The 15552-nt window shown below is 41.4% G+C and overlaps 2 protein-coding genes across 2 annotated transcripts in view; one reads left to right on the forward strand and one right to left on the reverse strand.

The window, feature by feature from the left end:
* The window catches only part of tbcd (tubulin folding cofactor D), a 68977-nt gene that overhangs the window by 41093 nt on the left and 12332 nt on the right, over window positions 1-15552 (reverse strand). Inside the window, exons 8-13 of the mRNA XM_062036502.1 lie at window positions 15440-15485; window positions 10917-11049; window positions 10693-10814; window positions 10543-10603; window positions 10385-10459; window positions 10227-10321 (exon numbers count right to left, since the gene is read on the reverse strand). Of these exons, the coding sequence (XP_061892486.1) occupies window positions 10227-10321; window positions 10385-10459; window positions 10543-10603; window positions 10693-10814; window positions 10917-11049; window positions 15440-15485 (532 nt within the window). The remainder of the gene's footprint in view (window positions 1-10226; window positions 10322-10384; window positions 10460-10542; window positions 10604-10692; window positions 10815-10916; window positions 11050-15439; window positions 15486-15552) is intronic.
* Window positions 5165-9837, forward strand: znf750 (zinc finger protein 750). The gene is made up of 3 exons (XM_062036507.1): window positions 5165-5282; window positions 7096-8302; window positions 8840-9837. The coding sequence occupies exons 2-3, from the start codon at window positions 7107-7109 to the stop codon at window positions 9339-9341; spliced, it is 1698 nt and encodes a 565-aa protein (XP_061892491.1). The 5' UTR covers window positions 5165-5282; window positions 7096-7106; the 3' UTR covers window positions 9342-9837.

The following is a 15552-nucleotide window of genomic DNA, read 5'->3' on the forward strand; positions in this document are numbered from 1 at the left end:
AAAAAATCAATGGGATGAAAGTTGCTATATTTTATCATTTTCAATTATTTCACCTTTCAAGGTTTTCTTCAACCTTAACAAAGAGCTACATGTCTTCAACTCATCACGCTGTGGCTACAAATGTAGCTTACCACCACCAGGTGTGAATGAATGATGGGTTCCCACTTCTCTGTGAGCGCTTTGAGTATCTAATAATAGAAAAGCGCGATATAAAATCTAACGCATTATTATTATTATTATCACTGAGGTTGTTCCACCATTTAACTCCTAAAACTGAAATACATTTGTATTTTATATTCCTTCTTACTTTACATATTTCAAAAATCAATATCCCCGTAAATTATAGTTTTCTCCTCTTAATGTAAATAAGCTAAGAATACAAGCTAAAAGGCTGTTGTTCTTTACTCCAAACATAATTTCAACTGCTTTTAAAAACACAATATCTGAACATTTGAACACATTAGAACTTCTAAATAATGGCTTGGTATGTTCATAGTAGCACGCTTTGTGTATTATTCTAATGACCCTTTTTTGAAGTTTAATTATTGGCTCTATGTTTGTTTTATAAACATTTCCCTAAACCTCAACACAATATGTTAGATATGGAAAAATAAAAGAATAATATAACATATGCAGACATTTCTTATTCAGCATGTGTTTTACTTTATACAGAATAGCAATGGATTTGGATATTTTTCCCTTTATATATTCAATATGCGGTTTCCAACATAATCTATGATCAATTATTATTCCCAAGAATTTAGTTTCATATACTCTATCAATTTCCACTTGATTTAATTTTGCTTCACAATTTGTCCTTGCACCACTAAACACCATAAATGTAGTTTTCTTATCATTTAATGATAACATATTAATATCAAACCCTTTTTTTAGCTGAATCAAATCAACCTCTATTATCCTCAAAACTTTCTTCAAGTCTTCTCCTCAACAATATACATTTGTATCATCTGCAAACATAATACATTTACATTTATTAGATACTGAACAAATATTATTTAAATAAAGTATAAATAACCGAGCCTTGCCGAGTCATTTGCTGATTAGAGCACAAACCAGCAGCTTACGACTGTTGCCAGCTGTTCAGACAATAATGGTTGTGTGTTGACTCATTTTCAGTGGATAGAAAATCTATACCGCTGTACAAACTGGACACTACTCTAAAACAGGGGTTTTCAACGTTTTCCAGGCCATATTCCCCCAAATTGATGGAAGTAGTGAGCGGGGCACCCCTTACTTAGCCTATATATCTTGTATGAAATTGTGTTTTAAATTAAACTGGTCATAAAAGTACCTTGTTAGATTGTGGTTTCTGAGATAGGGTTTGCTTATCCCTCAGATACTTGTGGTTTTTTTTTTGTTGCGTTACAAAACGATCAATTTTTCCGATCCAAACACTTAAACATAAGAAGCTTACTGGCTAATAATGGGCTCTCGGCCAATCACAGGAAACCTGAGCGAGTCTTGTGACAGACACAACAGTGATAGGGGAGTGTCCTCCTCGTTGGAAGGAAAGGTGGATAAACCAGTGTGTCTGAAAGACGTCTTCTGCCGCTATTTATGTGTGTTGGATCAATGTTAATTGTACTTTCAATCAAAAATGTCCTGAGCCCCCTGCAGACCCCCAGTTGAAGACCTCTGTTCTAAAGTATATCCAAGCTTAGATTTATAGCAGAGGTTCTCAAACTTTTTTTTTTTAACCAAGTACCACCTCAGAAAGAACTTGTCTCTCCACGTATCACCATAATGACCAACATGAAAATACATTAGCGTAGCAGGCCTAAGTATTCATTAAAAACAAAGCAGAAGTTTTACTTGACAAGCATATTTAATACTTTTGGCCTACACAAAGTTTGAACAGTTACACTATGTTTGAATATTTGATTAAGTGATTCTTTGGTGTACCATTCGATGGAGCCCGCATACCACTAGAGGCAGAGCCGTGTATGGAGAGAGTATGGCCAACCCGGTTTCAGGCGATCTCCTCAATGATTGGTCAAAAGGCACGCACACGACTACAGAGCGCCATGTTTGCTACCAACTTTGACGTGATGCTATGTTTGCGGTGCTTTTCCGTTGTGTAAAAATGCCATGTTGTGCAGCACGGGGATGTACCACCCGCGTGAATAACCTAGAAAAAGGTATGGGAAGTGAAGGTTTGCCGTCAACACTGGAAAACCACCAACTACAGAGTCTTGTGCGAAGTAAACACACGACGCAACGTCTGCGTTTTGTCCAGGCCAGAACACACAGAAGATAATACAAACAGAAGAAATGAACTAATTTAAGAGATGTATATTAAAATAAACTATCCTTGAATCTCAGTAAAACTAAAATAATGCTGTTCGGTAACAGCACCATGAATTGATTAACATGTTGAAAAACTTATTGGGGTGTTACCATTTAGTGGTCAATTGTACGGAATATGTACTGTACTGTGCAATCTACTAATAAAAGTCTCAATCAATCAATCAAAAAAAGCATGGGAGAAAGTCAAACACAAATATAAATAGACTGTGCAGACATTTAAAGAGTAAACCAAATCATATTGGAGGTGTAATAATGAATGATACAATGAACTGGAAATCTCATATAAAAATATACAACATAAAGTGGCAAGAAATACATCAATAATGAATAAAGCAAAATATGTTCTGGACCAAAAATCACTCCATATTCTCTACTGTTATATGGAGTGTTACCATATCTGAGTTAAAAACCTACTCAGTGGCCTAGTGGTTAGAGTGTCCGCCCTGAGATGGGTAGGTTGTGAGTTCAAACCCCGGCTGAGTCATACCAAAGACTATAAAAATGGGAGCCATTACCTCCCTGCTTGGCACTCAGCATCAAGGGTTGGAATTGAGGGTTAAATCACCAAAAATGATTCCCGGGCGCGGCTACGCTGCTGCCCACTGCTCCCCTCACCTCCCAGGGGGTGATCAAGGGGATGGGTCGAATGCAGAGGACAAATTTCACCACACCTAGTGTGTGTGTGACAATCATTGGTACTTTAACTTTATTGTGCAGAAATATGGGGAAAAAGTCATAATTTATCCGTGATTGTTGATCCAAAGCTGATAAAGATTTTGGCCAAAGTTGGGGTAGTACCTTTTTTTTTTTGGTCGCTCTATGTATTCTTTTACATTTTATGCGGAGAGCCTGCTGGTCACTAAACACTGTTTGAATGTAGCAGCGTCACATACGGCCGCAAAATTACTATTTGACGAAATAAAAGCTTGCTTTATTGTAATATATGAGCTGGGGTATGTTTACAACTATATTTAGACATTATTAAAGTTAAAGTAGCAATGATTGTCACACACACACTAGGTGTGGTGAAATTTGTCCTCTGCATTTGACCCATCCCCTTGTTCCACCCCCTGGAAGGTGAGGGGAGCAGTGAGCAGCAGCGGTGGCCGCGCCCGGGAATCATTTTTGGTGATTTGACCCCCAATTCCAAGCCTTGATGCTGAGTGCCAAGCAGGGAGGTAATGGCTCCCATTTTTATAGTCTTTGGTATGACTCGGCCGGGGTTTGAACTCACAACCTATCTCAGGGCGGACACTCTAACCACCAGTCCACTGAGTTGGTGTATTTTGGTGTATTTTGTCAGGAAAACTAACCTCAATATGACAACAATTGCATCCTTTGGGGCACAGTCACGCATAGCAACGAACGAGATTTCTCTACAGAATTTCCTCTCTGGTCAACAAAAGCACCTTGAGGATTCTGGCGGGAACTCTCGTTCAACCCTTTTTCAATTACGCATGCACCTCCTGGTACCCTAGCACCTCCAAAACCCTCAAATCTAAACTCCAAACCTCCCAGAACAAGCTGGTCAGATTACTTCTAGACCTCCACCCCAGATCCCACCTCACTCCTACCCACTTCTCCAAAGTGGGCTGGCTCGGGTGGAGGACAGAGTTAAACAACTTGCACTGAGCCTAGTCTATAAAATCCGCTACACCTCCCTGATACCGAAGTACATGTCAAACTACTTCCTCAACGTAAATGACCGCCATAACCACAACACCAGGGGGAGCTCCACTAACCACGTTAAACCCAGATTCCGAACTAACAAAGGTCTTAACTCATTCTCTTTCTATGCCACATCAATGTGAAATGCACTCCCAACAGGCATAGAAGAAAGGGCATCTCTATCCTCCTTCAAAACCGCAATAAAAGTTCACCTCCAGGCAGCTACAACCCTAAACTAACACCTTCCCCGGATTGTTAATAATCAAATGTAAACAATCAAATGCAGATACTTTTTTAAATACTTTTTCTTATGCCTTGTGATCGATCTCTCTCTCTCTCTCTCTCTCCCCCCCCCACCCACTACTTGCTGTACGTATCCTACCAAGTCAGACCTATACTGTTCCAATATCCATTTCTCTGTTCTCAATTGTTGATGACTGATAATAACAACCAAACCTAACCCCCCGTCCCCCGTCCCCTCCACACCCCAGATTGTAAATAATGTAAATAATTCAATGTGATTATCTTGTGAGATGACTGTATTATGATGATAGTATATATTGATAATTGATAGTATATATCTGTATCATGAATCAATTTAAGTGGACCCCGCCTTAAACAAGTTGAAAAACGTATTTGGGTGTTACCGTTTAGTGGTCAATTGTACGGAATATGTACTTCACTGTGCAACTTACTAATAAAAGTCTCAATCAATCAGCTTTGGTAGCAAAGATGGCGTCTGTTGTTTATTTGACCATACTCTCTTCATACACGATGATGACTAGTGATACACGCACCAGTTTGAGAATCACAGTTTTATAGTAATGTCCATTGAGAAGATACAATTAAATGTTTGTTGAAATGTAAGGGGCATACTCATTTTGGTGAAATACCATAACACATGCATCTCTCCCTGGTCACCTCTCGAAACCACATTTGAATATTCAGCGGCTGCGGCGACAACTGCAGCCCGCTAAAAGACACGGCGTGACCCGAAGCAAGACCAGATGACTGAAGGCGCCCACCTTGGCGCATCATGCAAAGCGTGGCTTGAGGCTTGACTAATATCAGGAACATTGATGTTGCCTGAGGGCCCTGCTGTTTGAGCTCAGGCCACACCCTCTGGGTGAGACAACACATCAGAAAGAGGAACTCACCACACAACTAATATCAATACACATGCTGGGTCACACACAAACACGCTCTCAAGTCATATTAGGAGCAACTATCCCGACCAGACCGAGGAACTGCTCGTCAGACACGACTACCAGTTGGACTTAGAGCAGGTAAAAGCTATTTTAACAATTCCTAAAGAAAGATACACTATGTTAGAATATTCTGACACTTTTGTGTCACTGGTGATGATTGTGCTCACTAATGTTCACGTGTGTATAATTTCCCCAGCATGGAAGATTCATCTAAATATGATAGAAATAGATAAATATACTGCAAACATTTAACCTAAAAAAACTATTTTAGAGCTAATTGGAGTTCTTTGTAAGGGAGTGGCAGAAACTTGAGGGACAACTTCTTGCGACAGCGCATGACAAGCAGGTTTCTCAGAACAGCGACACAGCTTTAGGTGATGTTTCACGTCTAAGGAAGGTGCCACATAGTCTGGACACTTCTTTTTTGACATAAAGGGAAAGATTTTTGAGGCGTAAAGAAGCTTTTCCTCGAATGTGTTAGCGAGCGTCAGTGATGCATCTGCAGGTGTAGTCATGGGAAACAGGTGGCTCCAGGTTCCCACACAGCTAGCAGTGAGCCGGGGAAAGGAGCAAGTTACAGCAAGTCCGTGTCAGTAAGTTAAACCAACACCTGCGTTGTAGCGGCTTTAGGATGAGTGATATTTGGTGGATACAGGTGACGGCATTTTACGCAGCTGCTAATGAACCAAACCCCCAAGCAGACAGCATACAAAGCGTCGGCATGCACATTTATTTGCATAAGTTTTGCATATTCAACCCTGTCTTGTTTGTTATCTAACCAGTTTGCAGGAACAGTTGTAGAAATACATTAGCCCTAGGGTGCACTGTTTTGGACAGATAGAGATTTTGCGCTAATATTTGCAAAAACTTATATTTCCCCAATGCCTTCTGGTATTTCATTTAACACAACTACCAGTATTTGCAAAAGTATAACCAGGGGGAAATTAATCAGCATTTGCGAATTGAAAAACATTTCCATTTTGGGTTCCTTTCAAGTGTATGATTGTTTTTTTAATTTAATGTCGCCACGGAATCAGACAATTGCTATTACTGTCTTTTTTACAGAAATTACTTGAGATTAGCTCAAATTTAAGTTAGCAGTTATGCTGCCATGTCTTTGCATATTTGCATATAGTTGTTAGTGTGAGGTAACTCTTCTACTCTTAAACCTAACTTACTGACTGTGTTGGTATTAAAGTCAAATTGACTCCATATTTTTTTACAAAACACCCACTTGTAGCCTTAAGGTTTTGCGCCACATCACCACTAAATTTGGTACACACATACATGTAGGGGAATGAAAAGCACATGTCTATAAAATGTGAGGACGATTAATTGAAAAACATGCCCGCCATCAAGCATCTTTGCAGTAACACGAGTCAGACTTAGCAAAAAATTACCTAAAAGTCACTGACCATTTGTCCAAAGATCATAAAACTTTGAGGATAAATATATTTACATGTATGCCAGTAGAGGTGAGAATCTTTGGCCACCTCACGAATCGATTACGATTCAGGAGCTATGATTTGATTAAAAATCAATTATTGATGCATCTTTATTTTATTTATATTGACTCAGTTTTACATTTCTTTTTGTCTTTCTAAATAAGCGTTCATCACTTGCAACTTTTAAAAACAGTGCAATAAGAAATGTCCATCACTCTTATTAAATTCATGGAAATGTGTGCAAATCCGAATTGCGATGCACCTAAAAATCGATTATTGTATTTCCCCCACCTCTATATGCTAGCATGTCTTCCAAAGTGTTTTGCCCACAACCAATAGGGTGGACCACAAAGTCATGCTGAAAAACTAAGAGGCCATTGTCATGTGGACATTGTTGAGGGTAAAGCTTTTATCTTAGTAATGTGTTCACTGTTTTTTTTTTATAGACAAGCTAGAGATGGACACTGCTCAAGAACGCAAGCCAAAAAGGCCTCACTACATTCCTCGACCGCTTGGGAAACCATTCAAGTACCAGTGTTTCCAGTGTCCATTTACCTGCAATGAGAAGTCCCACCTCTTTAACCACATGAAATATAACCTGTGTAAGAACTCCATCTCTCTGATGTCACAGAAAAATGGTCCAACGGCCCGACAGGACAAGACAGCAGCAAAGGCCACCCTGGTAAAGTCAATGGACAGTCCAAACTTGCCAGGCGGTGCATCCCTCAATCAGGACAAACAGCAGGCTAAGGAGAACAAAGACGAGGTGAGAGATGCAAGTGAAGAGGTCAATGTTGGGTGTGAAAGTCCAATCGAAAGGGGAAAAGGAAAGGAAGAGGAACGTCCAGCAGTAGAAAACCAGGACAGCAAAGACACTAAGTCAATGCCACGCCGCCAATCTGCCTTCTCACTGGTCACACCCAACCGTGACGAAGCCTTCAACACACCCATGCAGCAGTCAGACCATCCACAAATTCCTCATTTCAACCGTCCTGCATTTCCAATAACGTTTAAGCCATTCCCCACTCCAATTGGTCTAGAATACTCTCCTTATCTCTTACCTGACCAACCTCTCTCCACGCAATACTACCACCCTGCCAACCAAAATGCAAATGAGCTCAATTCTTCTTTCCGGCTAGAGGTCCCAAATCCCCAAAGGCCAGTGATGCCACATGGCACTGCTTCGCCACTTCCTGCTTCACTCTTCCCACCATACCAATACAGATACTGCCACCCAGTCCACCCCTTTCATTATGGCCTGTACAGACCCCACGACATCTCCATGCCCATCACAGCATCAAGATATATTCCCTTGGACTGGTACCAGCAAACTCTCAGCTCTAAAGATTACAATTCATACATACAACCCCATCCCTGTCATTTCAACGCCATCGAACAAGAGCAGCTAGAACACAGGCAAAGTGGAGACAAGGCAACCAGGCTGAGCCCCAAGGAGGGATGTTCCGCTTTGGGATCCCCTGACAGACCAAGTCATGCACAGGTCATCCAGAAGGACGTAGGGCAGGCGCCACAGGACACCAACGTGGACAAGCGGCTGCCATCGACAGTGGCTCAGCATATACCGACCAATGCCAGGCATAAAGATACAGCGGAGAGCTTGCTGCAGCTAGGAACTCTACTTGTAGATAGAGGGTAAGCAAATGACCAATGTTTAGTATCTTTTTATGTCATCAACAAAGCTCTCTCTAAATGTTCCAGTGTATTATTCATCAGAATAGTGCTGCCCAGATGAGGTGTGCCATATGTGATGTAGCTCAAGTTTGTAAACGACTTAAGCATCCACAAAGCCTCTGTTGGATGACGTGAAGTACTCCACTCCACTTTTAGGATTGAGTAATCCTTGTGGTACAAGAACCACCGGTGGTACACAGGCTCCATCAAGTGGTATGCAGTAACAACAGCGCATTTGAATTTGTGGTTTTCATGCAAGTATTTTGCTGCTGCACAAAAGCCCCAAAATTCAGAGCTAAATCAGTTTTGAGAAACACTGAATTCTTGATTATTCAGTAGAAGATACCAACCTCAAGCCGATTATTTCTATTGATACATTCATTAGAACAAACAAACAACTCTCTGTTCAGAGCGTCATTTTGGGAGTCAACGTACTGCAACATTTTTGGGAACATGATAACTTTAATCATTGGAGCGCTAACTTCATCTATTTTACAGATCATCTGAGAACAGCAGATATTCCGCCGTGTCTGAGTCATGTCCTGAAACTACATCCGAACATGAAGAAGAGGACAACAGAGACGATCCAGCACCGCTAAATCTCTCAACAAGAACCCAAGACAAAGACAGATTTTCAGCCGACCACAGAGACCAGCCAAAGGGGGCAGAGTTACCCCTGAACCTCACCCTTTGTTCTTCTCAGGCTAGCTCTTCAGATGATCCTCAGATGAGTGCGGATGAAGAAACCTTTGACCAGAGGCAGAATGCAGCGCTCGCGCTCTGTCAGCTCTACGTAGCGAGCACGGCTGCCTCTTTATGTGACTTTGAGCCGGCAGAGGGACTCAAGGAAGACGACGAAAGTCCCCAAAAGACAAAACGTACCACCAGGGCGACCATGACAGGTGTGAAACGAGCACACCAAGCTAAGACAAACAATAAAACAAACAAGAGAGCTAAAGTGACAAAGCGGAATGTGAGGAGGAGGCCTCGCCGCAGCTAAACATATAATATTATTTTGTATTAATTGGCGAAAAGCTTTGATCTAATCAGACTGTGGAACATCATCACTGAAGCACTGAAAGACTGTAAATAAAGCACTGCCTGTAATGTACAGTATGTAAATATGTTTTTATGTTGTAATTGTACACACACTGGACACAACATTAGGTAGACCTGCATAATATGAGCGACCGACTTATGAACATGTTTGCTCTTGTGGTTGTATTTTAAAGGGCTGTCTCTAATGCAGATGGAAATTAGCTATTTAGCTATTATCTGGTACAGAACATATCTGTCTTTGAGCTTAATGTTTCTGTACATTGTCCCTTCAAATAAAGACTAAACTAAACTAATATTGTGGGAACCCCATTTAACCATAAGAGTAGAGAAAATGCTGTCTACCAAATGCATTTACTCTAATAAACAAACTCGAAATTGAGCATTATTGACACAAATATCTTAATGTATTGACATATGTACCATATTTTTTGCATCATATTTCTTGGCTGCTCGACAGTTTTAAAACTAATATTTGCTGAATTGCTAACAAACCTTTGAAACTGTCAGGTCTCTTCAGGTGAGTGTGTAAGTGACAGGAAGAAAAGCTCAGACTCCATTAAAAATATATTTGTTGGTTTGTATACATCTGTTGTCCCTAAGTATAAGTCAACCCTTTTTTTTTTAGACTTTTTTTCCACGGGGGAAATACTGTCTTGTATTTGATTCATAATGTATATTGGTGACAAGGATTCTTTATAGAGTACGTTCATATTAAAATATGGGCACTTTTTGTGACGTCGTTTGAAGAAAAACTGAAAAAAGCAAAATAAATACACATACTCACATCAATGGCGCATGCACTGATTTGTAAATACCGGCCACATACCATCTGTCAATCTGGAAGGCAGCAGCAGGCCTCTCCGTCCAAGTTCCGCCAGAGCCAGACATCCTCCATGCCAAGTGTTGTCTGTTTCCTGGAAGCTTCAACATGAACACACATCCTGTATTAACAACTAACAGCACAGCATGAAAGCAGTGAAGTACCTGAAGCAATCTAGGACTGATGCGACCACCTCATCTGCCAGCTCCTTGGGTAGCCTCCCAGTCACCCTCCCGACACTTAACGGGTTAGAAACACACAATTTAATCATTAGAGACATGCAAATGTAGCAAGAATATTTTACTATTAAGAACATTGATACCCTTTTGCTGCAGACCAACGCACGATTGTTTCCTTATCCTTAAGCCCCACCAGTAGATGCTCTAACAACACATCCAAGAACAGATTGGTTTATCTTCTACAGAGGCAAGGTAAAGGTAAAGTCAGATGTAGGTATTATTTAGAACCTCACCAATAACGGTCTCTAACTCTTCAGGAATGTCGTAATCCTCCTCCGCTTGTGTCCCACCGGGCTCTGTTGACTGAGCGTTGGTCAAAAGGGTGGATGCTATGGACCTGCTTCCTCTCTGGTACCTAAAAACATCAACACACACGGAGGAGCGAGTCTGTCATGTTAAAGCTAACTAGCGGCACATGTTTTATGTTAAATGAACAGATATCCGGTTTGTGTCTGACCTCCAATGGGCCAAGCAAGGCTTCAGGTAGGTGAGGCCCAGTCTCTGAATGAGTTTGACATTGAGCTTCCTTAGCATGGCCTCGCTGCTCTCTGACAAATGTTTCTGTTCCAGACACTGCAAAACTGTGGAAGCTGTAGGATGACAATAGCATTCACGGTAATAAAAAACACTTAAAATAATTAAAGCTGCAAGCAGCGTTGGTCGGGTCCGCATTTTGGCAGGTGCTAGTCCTAGGTGTCCCAATACTTTTGTCCAGTGGTAGTCCTGAGTGAGACCTACATAGAGGTTTTTGTTTCGTGTCTCTACGATATTCGTACTGGGAGTTAGAGGAAGTTGTGTAGTGTACCTACCTTCTCTGCGTTCTGTGCTCACGCTGGTGCTGTCTGCTTTTAAGCAGCCATCTTAAAACAACAGCAGCGGAGCAGCTTCAGTGCTGCGGGTCTTTGAAGGCACGTAAAATCAAAACGGTAGCACTCAATAAAACGCCGTCGGTAACTTTTAATCAGAAGGGTTCAATCTCTCTCCTGTAGCAGTTTGAAGCCGAAACGACAAACGCGCTCGGAGGAGATAATGTTTGATGTTTGGTGACCGGTTTTAACAAAAATTTTGTCTTGAAGGAGTGATAGCAAACTTCCTGTTGATTTTTGCTGAAGGATGTCAATCTAAGAAATGTAGGTCTAGGTGGGACCTACGTAGAGGTTTTTGTTTCATGTCTCTAAGACGTTCCTACAAGAAGTTACAAGCAGTTTTGTCTGAGTTTTCCTCTGAGGAGCAGTTTTTTCTCTGTTTTATTCAAAAATTGCTCTAGAGCGCAATTTTGAGTTTTGGGGTTCGGTTTGTTTTTTAGATTGCAATTTCCACCAGTCCAGATGTGTGTGAGAACTTTGGTGAGTTTTGAAGTATTTTAAGGGGGTCAAATTAGAGGTCAAAGAGGCAAAAATGAGTGTTTTTAGTAAATGTTTGTCTTAAATGGGAAATTGCCAACTTCCTGTTGGTTTTTGCCCAAGGATGTGTCATTATGAGTTGTAGGTATAAGTAAGACCTACATACAGGTTTTTGTTTCATGTCTCTATGACCTTCCTAGTGGGAGTTACAGGCAGTTTGTTTTTGTTTTTTCCTAGGGGGCGCTAGAGCGCAGTTTTGATTTTTAGGGTTTGGTTTTTTTACTAAAGTGTGCTGGCACAGTTTTTCTATGTGTGTGTCAAATTTGGTGAGTTTTGAAGCATGTTAAGGGGGGCAAAGTAGTGTGCAACGGTGCGGAAGAATAAAGAAAGAATAATAATAAAACCTTACAAATTCAATAGGGTCCTTTGTCCCTGTATCAAGGACTCCCTGTGGGAGTCCTTGATACAGGGTACATGCGGACCCTAATGATAAACATGAATAGATAAAAGCACATTTCTATGAAATGGAAGGATCTGTTTTTTTTTGAGAGACACCTAATCTGTTAGCATGCAAACATCTGCCAAAGACACTATTATTTGTATTCACAAATCTTTGTGACTACAGGCAAAAGCTGTCCAAGGACCTCTACGGGTCAAGCAACACCACTGCTATGGTGAAATAAGCCCGTTAGAGGGCCTGAGAGTGCATAGGATGAACAGCGTGGAGGGGACGACCTTCACAGAGTAGCCACTGAAGCCCTCCTGATCTTCTGCATCTCAGTACATTACACTGCAGCAGCAGACAAAACAGCCCTGAATAGAGTGGCGAGAGAAGCTAAAAAAAAAAAGATATTGCTGCCTCTCGCTACCTCAGTAGAGCAACAATGTTCCAAGCTCCTCTAACCTGGGAAACCACTGGTTCCAACTGTTGCCTTTTGGCAGGCACTACAGATCAGTCAGATCACATACCAAAGACTATAAAAACCTCCCTGCTTGGCACTCAGCTTTAAAGGCCTACTGAAAGCCACTACTAGCGACCACGCAGTCTGATAGTTTATATATCAATGATGAAATCTTAACATTGCAACACATGCCAATACGGCCGGGTTAGATTAGTAAAGTGACATTTTAAATTTCCTGCGAAATATTCTGCTGAAAACGTCTCGGTATGATGACGGGTGCGCGTGACGTCACGGATTGTGCGGACATATTGGGACAGCATTGTGGCCAGCTATTAAGTCGTCTGTTTTCATCGCAAAATTCCACAGTATTCTGGACATCTGTGTTGGTGAATCTTTTGCAATTTGTTTAATGAACAATGGAGACAGCAAAGAAGAAAGCTGTAGGTGGCATCGGTGTATTAGCGGCCGGCTGCAGCAACACAACCAGGAGGACTTTGAGTTGGATACGCAGACGCGCTACCGTGAGTACGCAGCTTTGGCTTCCAAACATTTGATCGCTTGCCCGTACGTGCGTGCCGCGATGTGCATGTCACGTACGTAACTTTGGGGAAATATATGTGCTGTATGAACTTTACGGAGGTGAACGGTACTTTGGGCTGTGGGATTGAGTGTGCTGTGCGGGTGTTTGATTTGTATTGGTGGGTTATATGGACGGGAGGTGTTTGAGGCATATTAAATATAAGCCTGGTTGTGTTGTGGCTAATAAGAGTATATATATGTCTTGTGGACGGCGTGGCGCAGTTGGGAGAGTGGCCGTGCCAGCAACCTGAGGGTTCCTGGTTCAATCCCCACCTTCTACCAACCTCGTCACGTCCGTTGTGTCCTTGAGCAAGACACTTCACCCTTGCTCCTGATGGGTCGTGGTTAGGGCCTTGCATGGCAGCTCCCGCCATCAGTGTGTGAATGTGTGTGTGAATGGGTGAATGTGGAAAGTGTCAAAGCGCTTTGAGTACCTTGAAGGTAGAAAAGCGCTATATAAGTATAACCCATTTACCATTTGTGTTTATTTACTGTTTTAGTCATTCCCAGCTGAATATCAGGTCCCACCCGCCTCTCACAGCATCTTCCCTATCTGAATCGCTTCCACTGCCCTCTAATCCTTCACTCTCACTTTCCTCATCCACGAATCTTTCATCCTCGCTCAAATTAATGGGGAAATCGTCGCTTTCTCGGTCCGAATCGCTCTCGCTGCTGCTGGCCATGATTGTAAACAATGTGCAGATGTGAGGAGTGACGTCACGCTACTTCCGGTACAGGCAAGGCTTTTTTATCAGCGACCAAACTTTATCGTCGATGTTCTCCACTAAATCCTTTCAGCAAAAATATGGCAATATCGCGAAATGATCAAATATGACACATAGAATGGACCTGCTATCCCCGTTTAAATAACAAAATGTAATTTCAGTAGGCCTTTAAGGGTTGGAATTGGGGGTTAAATCACCAAAAATTATTCCCGGGCGCGGCCACCTATGCTGCCCACTGCTCCCCTCACCTCCCAGGGGGTGATCAAGGGTGATGTCAAATGCAGACAATAATTCCGCCACACCTAGTGTGTGTGTGACAATCATGGGTACTTTAACTTTAACTTAATACATCTACACTCAGGGAGTTTCTTTGCTAGGGCCATCTGTGCCCTCAACAATTATTTGCACTGAATCTGCTGCTACACTGCTCTTTTTACTTGACATTGTATTATTCTCTATTATATGTGTTGCGTTAATATTTTTGGATATACATGATTTCTTACATGAAAATTTGCTTTGGTTTTTGTATGATTTGGTATTGAGGGTTAAATTACAAACACCCAGGTACCACTGTACCACAAATGGCTGATTTGGTGATACCTTTTAAATCAGACCTGGGCAAACTAAGGCCCGGGCGCCGCATGCGGCCCGTTAAGCTTTTCAATCTGGCCCGCTGGACATTCCCAAATTATTTTTGTAGATCTTTAAAATTGAAAGTGTAGCTGCCATTATGATGTGCGGTGATGTTTTCAAATGGCCGTAAGTCTTCAACTATACAAAGTATTTCAATGGTTGGAATCTGCGCTTTTGCATGATATACTAGTTACTATGGTAATCTAATTAGTTACTATGGTAATCTAGGTCACAGCAGCTCAGACGAGGCACCAAGCAGTGTGGGTGGGGAGCGTTTCCAGAGTGGCTAGCCTGAAATGTGGGTGTCAGGGACAGAGGCGGAAGGATATTTTTACAACAAAGTTCTAAAGCTTAGTGATGTATCAGATATATCAGATTGTAGGTGGGTTTTTTTGTTTTGTTCTGCTTGATTGTAAAATATGTCGACCGAGAGGGTGTGTGACGTTCATATGTTGTCAATATTCAGTTTTTTATCGTTCGTAGTTAATATTGTAAATCCCACATTCTTTATTTTCATGTACATTCTGGGTGTCTCATTCAGTAAAATAATCTTAAATTCGATTTCGTTTTTTAAGGCGGTCTGTCATAAAGTTTTTAGCATTCAATCAGACATTATTGTGAGGTTTTGTATTAGTGAAAAATATCCAAAAAATAGATATACCGGCCCCCAGACACATTTTTTTCTCTAAATTTGGCCACCGAGTCAAAATAATTGCCCAGGCCTGTTTTAAATGCTGAAAGTCGACACTTGAATCACATCTTGAATGTTTCCCGTCAAATATACTATGGAGAACCTACCGTGCTGTAAGAGGTCATCACGTTTTCCGTGTTTAAAAAGTGTCGCCTGTTGGAACATAGACAAGATGCAGATAAGACACGTTCAAACTTCTTCTTACATTAATATCACTTAT

Source organism: Entelurus aequoreus, linkage group LG25, assembly GCF_033978785.1.
Source record: "Entelurus aequoreus isolate RoL-2023_Sb linkage group LG25, RoL_Eaeq_v1.1, whole genome shotgun sequence".
Lineage (NCBI taxonomy): Eukaryota > Metazoa > Chordata > Actinopteri > Syngnathiformes > Syngnathidae > Entelurus > Entelurus aequoreus.